Raw genomic sequence first — 11,823 nt, forward strand, 5'->3', positions numbered from 1 at the left:
TGCTTTCGTTAATTGGTCAGACAATTGAGTGTAGAAATTGAGAGGTCATATTGTGGCTGCACAGGACATTGGTTAGGCCACTTTGGGAATATTTCTTGCAATTCTGGTCTTCTTCTTATTGGAAGGACGTTGTGAAACTTTAAAGGGTTCAGAAAAGATTTACAAACATATTGCCATGGTTGGAGGATTTAAGTTATAGGGAGAGGCTGAATAGGCTGGGGCTGCTTCCTTTGGAGCATCAGAGGCTGAGGGATGATGGGTAGGATAAATAGACAAGGGTTTTTCTCTGGGGTGAGGGAGTCCAGAACTAGAGGGCTAGGTTTAGGGTGAGAGGGGAAGGATATAAAAGAGGCCTAAGGGGAAACGTTTGCCTGCAGAGGGTGGTGCGTGTATGGAATGAGCTGCTAGAGGAAGTGGTGAAGGCTGGTACAATTACAATGTTTAAAAGGCATCTAGATGGGTATGTGAATAGGAAAGGTTTAGTGGGATATGGGCCAAGTGCTGGCAAATGGGACTAGAATAGGTTAAGATATCAGGTCGGCATGGACGGGTTGGACCAAAAGGTCTGTTTCTGTGCTGTACATCTCAGTGACTCTATGAGTCTAATAGAGTGTAAACCCCATATTTCAAATAAATCAGAGCTCTTTAGTTGTCCAAGACTGTTTTAAGTTGTCAATAGTAATGGTTAGACCAATTAAACTCAATAATTGAGGAAGTAGCAGCACAGAAGAAGTTAAAATTGTTTTTCAAAATGAGCCTTCAGAGGCTCACTGGTGATGTTACCTAGCATGGTGACGAAATATCTAAAAACAAACCTCCCAGCTCAGCGAACAAACTTACAACCTGAATTATAACTTGCGGTTTGGAAAGTTACTGAATAGCATGTTTGATTTCGGTGTAGAAATATTGCTTCAGTTGGGAATTAGTAGAGGTTTGGCTTTTATATATAAAGACATAGTGATGAATTGAGGCTCTGTCTGCTCATTCAGATGGATGTAAAAGGTCTCACACAATATTCAAATAAGAGAAAGGTGTTCTCTTGACCAACAGATATCCTTCTTTGAATACCACTAATGTGAATATTTAGTTCATGATTAATTGCAAGCCATTTAGTTCAAGTCAGTTAGAAATGAACAGCAAATATGACTCCTATATCCGATGAAGGAATAAAGAAAAAATGTCAACTTAAATAGTTAGCTTGGAAACAGCATTACAGAAGCTACAGGAGCAGACTGGGAGATAACATCTATCCAAAGCTAGGACAAAGAGCTAAGAGTCCACAATCATGAGGTTTTTAAAGAAAATTAGAGGTTTGCTTAGCCACAAACTAATGGAAGGATCCTTAATGTAATTTGTAACTCAAGGAATAGCTTGAATTCTGAGTAAATTCTAGAGCACAGTGGCATACCTTTTATGCTGTTCCCAAGAAAGTAAATGAACCCGCAAAAGTGCATAAGATAAGGAATCTCTTGTGGGTGGGAGAAATCAAAAAATAAAAAAGTAGAATTGAGTTTATAGCAAAACCTTACATAAACTACATGAAATAAGCTATTCGTGCTTTCTTTTTTTGTTCTGTATACAAAATGTTTGCTTTCTATTAAAGCACATGAAATGTTATGCCATAGTTACTTAGATGTTTGAATTTGTTCTTTAAACATTACCTATGATAGCAGATCATGAAACATTAAAAAACAATAGTTGGTCATTTTATTGGACATGATTTTGTACAACACAAACTGTTTTGGGTCATCCTGAAAATAGGAAAGGTACCATGTAAATTCAAGTTTTTAGAAACTGAATTGTACAGTAGAATCTTGACAAATTTAATAGACGTTCACTTGGATTTGGTATAAGGAGGTCATGACTCAAACAAACTAGTTATCATTACATTATTACCATATCACTCCTCTTCTGCAGGAAGTTATGCCAAAGCTTGTCACAATGAAGGAGAAAGTGACAGTGAACACGGGGATTTGAAAGATTAAGGGAGGAAAGCAAACTGATGGCCGAAGATAATTTTAAAAATAAGGAATACTAAACGTAGTGGAGTGGACAGATTGGAGTTTTAGATTTTTGAGTGCTTAGGATGCAAAGCAGAAAATGGGGCAAAGCAATGGACAATTTTAAAAATGAGGATGTAAACACACACCAAACACCCCTACTGCCCTGTGGCTGCCCACTTCAACTCCCCCTTCCACTCAGTCAATCACATGCAAGTCCTGGGCCTCCTCCACCGCCAAATCCAAGTCACCCAACGACTGGAGGAAGAGTGCCTCATCTTCCTCCTTGGGACTCTTCAACCACATGGCATCAACATCAACTTCACTAGTTTCCTAATCTCCCCTCCCCCACCTCATCACTTGCTGAACCCTCCAAATTGGCACTGTCCTATCTGTCAATCTTCCTTCCCACCTATCCGCTCCACCCTCTGCTCAGACCTATCACAAACACCCTCCCAACTACAGCTACCTATTGCATTCCCAACTACTTTACCCTCATTCCCACTCTCCTATTTATCTCTCAGTCCCCTTTTCCATCTCCCACTCCCCCCCCCCCCCCCCCCCCCCTTCCTGATGTAGGGCTTATGCCCAAAACGTTGACTCTCCTCCTCTTCGGATATAGCCTGATCTGCTGTGCTTTTCCAGTGCCACACTTTTCGACTCAAAAGTAAATTCTAAACTCAACTGGCACAAATCTAGGGATGGAGAAGGGTGGAGAGGGTGGGTCAATGGCCTACAGAACTTGGACAGCAAGACAAGCAAGAGTATGGAGCATAGTGTGGCTGAGGTGTTAGTTTATAATCTTTTTGATAAGTTGAAGCTTGTGGAGGATAATACTGGAGCCAGCCACCAGAATATTAAATTAAGTCAAGTCAATTCTTAATACTCTTGAACCAATAGAATGATAGAGACAGCAACAAATTATGGACAATATTACAGAAGTGGAAGAAAACAATTCTGAAAATGTAGCAAATCTGAGGAGGAAGCTGAGTCCAGGATGGAGTAGGACACTAAGTTCAGTACCTTGAAACCCAGTTGTTATAATGTTCCTGAAAAAAACTGAAGAAAATGGTGTCAACATTTCCAACATTCAACTAGAAGACGCTTGAGAGTATGGTAATAAATATAGGAGCAATGGAAGAGGCAATGCTTGCAAGGTTTCTGAGTAATCATGGATAAGGACATCTTACTGGCAGTATTTATTCAGGCTTTTAAAGGAATGGTCCCACACAAATGACATGCAAAAAGGATCTTGCCTAACTATGAATTAGAAAGCAGCAACTAATCATAGAAAGCCATTCCTTGTGTTGGGTACTAATGATTAGTAGAATTCTTTAGGACCTGCTCACTCAGAATTTTCTCTTTGTGATCCTAATTAATAACTTGCATTAAATTATTCTGAGTTGAATCTGTAAATTTATGGATGTCACTTTGTTAAATCAGTTGGTCCCTCAGATACAGCACAAAACAAAAATGGACATCTTGTGCTTATAATTGAGAACTACAATATTTCAGGGAAAGTGCAGTTCAGGCCACCTACATTGCTAACAATGTTCATGGAAACAGGGTGAGAGGAGATTCATGAGGAGAATAAACGTCAGCAAGAACCAGTTGAATGTTGCCAATCTCCTGATAGCTGTTGAAAATGTCAGCATTTTATTTGAGGAGAAACATTTCCCATCACTTTTTTTCCGACATACCTTATGGCCTGGTTCACCTTTTTCACCCTGGAAGGAAACATCAATACTGGATAAGGCAATTACATCACAAACCAAAACCAACCTCCTGAAAGTTGTTCAAAACGTCTGCATTTTTTTTGAGGAGAAATATTTCTCTTCATTTTAAAACATTTTTCCCACAAACCATATGCCTTGTTTCATCTTTTTCACCCTGGAAGGAAACACCAGTACTACAGTGTCTATCCCATATCATACTCTAGCACAGCATTGTCATCCTAGTTACTGTTTCTTACATTACAACAACTAACACACTTCAATGGCTGTAAATCATTTGAGATGTTTTGAAATTGTGAAAGGCACTCCAGAATTTATTTTATTTTCCTTTTTACATTCAAAGCTTCATAGAACTTTTAAAGTCAGATCCAGGAACCGTGAACATATTAGATTCGCTGTGCACAGAACATGGTAGAAATAAATAGGGTGGTGAAAATAGCATTCCTGTTTTTTAAACTATCGCTTTAAATGGAGGAAATATTGGGTGTGAACATTATTAGAGCACAATTCTCACAACTTGCTCTCCTCATTACTTTGCTGGGACAGTTAAACATACAATCATATTCAATGACATGAATATTTGGGCCATATTGTTTTGTAAAAATACCTAAATCATAGCAATTTTTTTGTATCTGAAATATTGTAATATGATTACCTCTAATACCAAGTGGACAATGCCAAGTAAACAATGCCAGTGTCCAAACAAATCATAATGTTAATTTGTACATATGATCCAATTTCCACAAAAAGTTTTCAAGGGAATCAGTCAAGATTAAAGCAATTAAACTAATGGTATTTCATATTATGTGTTATTTTTTAAAAAGAAGAGTAGCTAGGAGACAGATTGGCTATAACCTAAATAAATAGTGAAATACACTATAAAGATTGAATAGTTTATTCCTATTTCTACAACACTCAAAGTAGGAAACTTACAAATTGTACATATGTTCAGGTGAATTTCTGACCAACTGTTGACTGACATTCTTGATAGGGTGGAGGTGAAGTGGACTGTATGTGGTGGGTGGAGAGGGTGGGGCATGGTAATAAGGTGAATAACTTCATGAATTAAATAGGCACAAATATATCCATGTCTGACAATAGGAAAACTCATTATTCTTAGTAAACTATATTCTTAGTCAAATATATTCTTAGTACTCTCATACCTGAGTCAAGCAGTTGTATACTGGCATAATATTGATCGTTGTCCAGGCAGCCTAACTCACATCCAAATCTAGTGGACTTGCCACTCAGGAACAGGTAACTTTGAATGTCCAGGAGATAAAACCGTCTTCGTTGGACCAGAAACAGGAATTTTGACATTTTTTTTTTAAATTACCTTTTGACCTTTTTGCCGTGATAATTCCAGTGCAGGAGCAACAATCTTCATTGCTTTATTCTGTTAAATGAAATAAGAATTCACAACTCAGGCATATTTTAATAAAATACTTGGTACAATTGAAGAGCAAACATTTTAATGGAAAAAATTTACCTTCTCTGTTTTCAACTTTCTGCGACTAGAATCCTGAGGAAGGAATGAACCAAAAATAAATTTGATATTTTGATAGTATTTGATAGTATTTTAATGCATAGTTTTCTCAGAATGTGATGAAATTTTATTTATGTAAGAATGACGTGATCATTCACAAATGTGGAGAAATGAGATAGCATATAAATTTCAGGCTTCATTAGACCATTCAGCTTTGCCCTCTCTTTCTCTGTAACCTCTTCCAGTCCTTCAACATTCTGAGATCCAATTTTGTTCCAATTTTGGCCTCTTGTAGATCCTCAATTTTAACCCTGCAACATTAACATTCTTATCATTAGCATTCTATGTACCAAGGTCTGGAACTACCTCAGTAAATCTCAACATCTCTCTTGCAGCTTCTCTCTTTTAAGGTAGTCTTCAAACCTCTCTCTTTAATAGAGTTATATGCCAGCTGATGTCAAATATATTTCTTTGGATTTTTATTGTGTTAAAGGTGCCACGTAAGTGCAAGTTGCTGTTGCATACTCGCACTTCCTTGAGTATTGCTAATAAAAAAAAGTCAGAGCTTTTTGTCTTGCACTCATCAGGATAATTCACAAGAATACCAATTCAAGGCAAAACCAACGTTCAGAATGTATGAGAGAAGAGGTGAGAAGAAATTACTTCTCTTAAAGGGTCCATGAATCTGCAACTCACTACACCAGAGTGCATTAGTTGTTGGGACACTGGGTAAATTTAAGAGGCGATAGATAGATGTTTGATAAGTAATGGATTGAATGATTATGGAAAACAGACAGATAAGTAAAGTTGAGGCTAAATTGAGATTAACGATGATTATATTAAAAGCAGAACAGGCTCCAGTGCCCAAATTCCAGCTCTTCCCTTCTTATGGAAGTTCTGACTGGTTGGCAAGTGGTGATCTTGTCCCACCACCAAGTGTGTGAATCAATATTCATTGATCTAATGAACTCAGCAACCTATGTAGTTGAGCTCATTTGTAATGATGGCACATATGCCTAAGTAGGTAGTGTTAACATAGGATTCAGTTAGGCACAGCTCTCACAAAAAGTTTCATTGGAATCCATGGTGATTGTATCTTTGATAGAATTGTACCTAATATTGGAACCCTTGTATAATTCTGAAATGTAGAGGATACCTTTGCTATATTTGAATCCACATTGGCACGTAAGAGTTTCCTTACATGATTTAGTGGGCTCCATTGTGCACTAAACTTCACTGTAGAAATGGAATATTCAATGAACTCCTTTTCCTCAATATGCCAGTTGAAAAACAGGCAGTGGGTCTCAATTACTGTCTACTACAAATTTACCTTCATTGTTCAGTAGAGACATATTAACCAATTGAAATCTGCACCCCCATTCTAAGTGATTAAAGACTTAACATTAATGTAGGTTTGTTCTATACATTTGATCTTTTGCTATAAATTCTGTGTCCTATGATCCTGCCCCACTAGCTACCTGATGAAGGAGCAGTGCTCTGAAAGCTTGCACTTCTAATTAAACCTGCTGGACTATAACCTGGTGTTGTGTGATTTTAACAGTACAGACATTGGCATTGCTACAGTTCTATGCACTTTAAAACTGGCCTTATTGGATACCTCATAAATGGGGTTTGAGCCATCTTTCTTACCTTGCAAACATAATGCTGAAATTGGCAAGTCAAAGCCATCCTGTGAGATAATGGCAACCCTGATCAGATAATTCCTTGCTATATATTGTGAAAGACCTTGAGGTTCTTGGTCCTGAAAAGATATCCAGTCTACCTCAGATTACTTTGGAAAGGTGAAGAATTTCAAGTATTTAAGCAACAGCAGCAACAAAAGTGGTAATATCCACAAACAGGATGCTGTTGTCAAACCAAAAACACATTTTACCTATCACAAAAATGTGTAAAGTAGTATATGAATTTCAGTGCTAGTGTGACACCACTTAAGTAGATTATACATACTAAAAAAACTGGCTGTTAATATCAAAGAGCATATCCCTTTGGTGTCTCAAAGCAAGTAAGGTACTAACTATAGCAAAGACCCTGCACCTGCAAAACCCATAATTTCCAACTTCAAATGTGAATCTGCAATTGGATTATATTTGCTGAATAATCCTGAATGCCTAATGAATTATGCTGACAATCAATTGAGAGTTGTTGGTCAGACTCACAGTATGGCATACTTTTGTGTATTGAAAGCTACATGTTTAACATGCAGGGTATTTTGCATTTGCAGACAGTAACAATATGTGCATGCACTGCATCATTCTCCATGGCAATGCCTCAATGAATCACAATCCATCTGTCAACCAATCAGTACTCTCCTCTTGCAGCTGAAATATTGTTTTATCCCTTGAATTGGTATTCTTACAAATTATCTTGATACAAACAAGATGGAAATACTGTAAGTATTTTTTTCAGCAATACTCAAGTGCCACACTACAAAACAACTATTCCAATATCCATTGCTGAGCAGGTAGGATCAATTGCAAATATGTGGATTTGGTACTTATTTTATCCAGTTCAGAATGATAAACAATTGAGTGAAACTTGCAGGGATTGAAACTCAAAACAGAATGCCTCTCTGTAACATCAATCAATATAAAACAAAAACATTCTTGCTCATAGTTGTTACAAAGGTGATTTTGGCTTTAAAATTGAATTAGTGGCTTTAAAGTTGAATTATCGGCTGGTTTATTATGGATGACTTACATGCACTACCTCCCTTGTAATAAAAGACTGTCACTTCTTACCACCAGTCTCTTCTTTACTTCTCTCATTCCTGCAGCACCCGGTAGACGGATCTGCAATCAAATATTATGGACTTCAAAATAAATATATGTTAAATAGAGCAGAAAAGCTGTGGTGTTGAAGAATTGTTCAATTAAATACATCTTAAATAAGAAGTGTTCATTTCTGGAAAGCTTCTCTTAAAAATCACTTAAAACCTAGGTCCTATGCCTATATTTAGAAGTTCTTAGTTAAAAATCACACAATACCAGGTTATAGTCCAACAGGTTTATTTGGAAGTACAAGCTTTCGGAGCGCTGCACCTTCGTCAGGTAGCTAGTAGGGCAGGATCATAGGACGCTGAATTTATAGTAAAAGATCAAAGTGTCATTCAAATTATCCGATATATTGAAGAAACCTAGATTGTTGTTAAGTCTTTAATCACTTAAAAATGGGTTGCAGGTTTCAATTCATTAACATGTAAATGCCAGAACTTCTTTCAAGAGATATTCCCAAAATAACTTAAGGTTTTATAAAAAGAAAGTGACATCTCAGCGCAGACAACACATTAAAGGTGTGAGGTTAGAGTCTGTCTGCATTCCAAACTTAAGTCATGCTGATTCTATTTCCAAAGTAGGAATTTATAAAATGTCATATGGACTGATGGCACAGGACCTCCAACAAACATTATACATCAGATATATTGATGACATTTTCTTCCTCTGGACCCATAGTGAGGAGTTACTGAAACAACTACACAGTGATATCAACAGTTTTCATCTCACAATCTGTTTTACCATGGACTACTCTTTAGTATCAGTCTTGTTCTTGAATACACGTGTCTAGCTTCCACCCTAACATATTAAAACAGCCACCCCCTTCGGACAAGCTTTACGCACACGCAGGATCTCTTCAAATCAGGAGGAATGCAGTGGACACCTGAAGGTGCTGACGAACACCCTCATAAGAACAGGAAACAATACTCAAGTCATCGATTGCCAGTTCCGGTGTGGCAAAGCGAGAAACTGTAATGACCTCCTCAGGAAGCAACCATGGGATACGATTGATAGGGTATACTTTATTGTCTGGTACTTTGCGGGAGCGGAGTGAAGTGGGAGTTGACACAGGGCATGCTGACACTGGGCACACAGACACAAGATGGCCACTGAGCCATAAGTTGGTCACTTAGCACACAAGATGGCCGCTGAACTGTTACATGGAAAAATACAGTGAAACATACACAGATACTGCTTGAGGCCAACAGGATACCAGCACAACAGACACAGAACATAGATAATTAGTTTAAGGCAGATGGGGGAGAAAATACACATCAGGAACATTTACTGTCCACCGAAGTGTTTGAATCCAGCCAACACCTTCAATACAATCGTTAACTACCTGAGACTGCATGTATACAAGTGTTAATACCTTAGATTTGCAGTAATGGAAAATGATCTTCCTTTTCAAGAAGAACAATCACAATCAATTACTGCAGCAATGGACTTCTGCTGTAGCTGCTGAAACTAACAATGATTCTGTAACATTCCCCTGAAACTAACAATGACTCTGTAATGTTTTCTGTAAACACACCATGCTGTACAAAGAAAGATTTGATATCTGGACCATTATACCATGAAATGTATAAAATATTGTGACATGCGATCCGAGTGTGAGAGAAGGCTCGCAGCTGACAGCAATACTGCTGGATATCACTCTCTCCCCGGAGCTCTCCTTTTTCTGTACAATAAACTCTGTCGTTGAATCCCGATTCTGACTCTGAGACTGGTGATTTTCCTCAATAACAGGAGAAAATATACTATGTTCTTCACAGCCTGCAAAACATTATCAATGAAAATGAGAACCTCGCCAAGATCTTCCCTTCGCCTCCACTTCTCACCTTTAAACAACTGCTAAACCTTAAACAGACCATTGTTTGCAGCAAATTGCCCTGCCTTCACAACAACATCGACCATAACACCATCCAACCCTGTTGTGGCAACCACTGCAAGACGTGTCAGAGTCTCAACATGGAAACTACCATTACATGTGGGGACAGCACCCACCATGTGCACAGCAGATACTCATGTGACTCGGCCAATGTTGTTTATCTCATATGCTGCAGGCAAGGATTCCCCGAGGCATGGTACATTGGCGAGACCAAGCAGATGCTATGACAATGGATGAATGGGCACCATGCAACAATTGCCAGACAGGAGTGTTCCCTCCAGTCGGGGAACACTTCGGCAGTCGAGGACATTCAGCCTTGGATCTTTGGTTGACCATTCTCCAAGACAGACTTCAGGGTACACAACACACAAAGTCACTGATCAGAGGCTATAGCCAAGTTTGGTACCCATTAGGACAGCCTCAACTGGGATCTTGGGTTCATGTCACACTACAGGTGACCCCACTACACTCTACACACACAGACACACAATCATACACACACACACCCTCACTCATGCAAACACCCTCTTACAGGCATATACTCCGTCACACTCGCACACACATTCCATCAAGATTGCACACATACGCACACGCGCACACACACACACACACACACTCTGTCTCCCTCTCTCCCCCACATACACACACCCTCACTCCTTCACATTCACACACACAAATATAAGTCTATGGGGTGAATTTGCAGATACACTAGATTACAGTCCCTACAGTGTGGAAACAGGCCCTTCAGCCCAACAAGTCCACACCGACCCTCCGAAGAGTAACCCACCCAGACCTATTTCCCACTGACTAATGCACCTAACGCAATGGGCAATTTAGCATGGCCAATCAACCTGACCTGCACATCTTTGGACTGTGAGAGGAAACCCTCGCAGACTTGGAGAGAATGTGCAAACCCCACACAGACAGTCGCCCGAGGCTGGAATCGAACCCAGGTCCCTGGCGTTGTGAGGCTGCCGTGCGAGCCACTGAGCCACTGTGCCGTCCATTCTATTTTGTTCAAAAAGCACACAACCTGTAGGCAGTCAGTCCATGTGACATTTTATTAATTTCTACAGCAATTTAGATTTGTTCAATTCATTGCATCAGTTGTATGATTTTTTTTACTATAGATTATGTGTCCTTAGATCCTGCTCCACTAGCTATCTGATGAAAGAACAGGGTTATGAAAGCATGTACTTCCAAATAAACCTGTTGGATGATTGACTGGTGTTATCTGATTTTTAACTTTGTCCACCCCAGTCCAAAACTGGCGCCTCCACACCATAGAATTACTAGACATCCTGTTTGAGTTGTTTATCTCAAGAAATTGAATAATTTGTATTATGTATAAACCTTTTAGACTTTTATCTCTGTATTCTTGTATGTGGAATGACAGAATGCTAGAGCACTTAAGGAAGCCATTCAGCCAATTGTACTTGTTTCAGCTCTGTAAAATATCGACTAAATTATGTAGTTCTCCAACTTTGCCTTTTCCCATGAGTCCTACAAAAAGTTCTCCTTCTAGAATTTATTCATTTCCCTTTTGAATGGTTTGTTGAAACTGCCTCCGTTACCCTTTCCAACAGTGCATTGCAGATCATAACAACTTGCTTAGTTAAAAAAAGTTCTCATTTCACATTCTCATCTCACACCAATGCTTAATGAAATAGGGCAGTTGGTTGCAATAGAAAGGTAGGGGAGTGTTTCATATGTCTATATCCCTATCAGGGAACCACAGTGATGAGAATATAGAATCATAGAGTCATAGAGATGTACAGCATGGAATCAGACCCTTCGGTCCAACCCGTCCATGCCGATCAGATATCCCAACCCAATCTAGTCCCACCTGCCAGCACCTGGCCCATATCCCTCCAAACCCTTCCTATTCATATACCCATTCAAATGCCTCTTAAATGTTGCA

General features: G+C 38.9%; 1 protein-coding gene across 1 annotated transcript in view; it reads right to left on the reverse strand.

The window, feature by feature from the left end:
• Positions 1-11,033: 11,033 nt before the first annotated feature.
• The window catches only part of col7a1l (collagen type VII alpha 1-like), a 27,224-nt gene continuing 26,434 nt past the window's right edge, over positions 11,034-11,823 (reverse strand). Inside the window, exon 9 of the mRNA XM_043713218.1 lies at positions 11,034-11,066. Coding sequence (XP_043569153.1) covers positions 11,034-11,066 — 33 coding nt within the window. The remainder of the gene's footprint in view (positions 11,067-11,823) is intronic.

The sequence above is a fragment of the Chiloscyllium plagiosum genome, chromosome 23 (genome assembly GCF_004010195.1).
Source record: "Chiloscyllium plagiosum isolate BGI_BamShark_2017 chromosome 23, ASM401019v2, whole genome shotgun sequence".
Classification (NCBI taxonomy): domain Eukaryota; kingdom Metazoa; phylum Chordata; class Chondrichthyes; order Orectolobiformes; family Hemiscylliidae; genus Chiloscyllium; species Chiloscyllium plagiosum.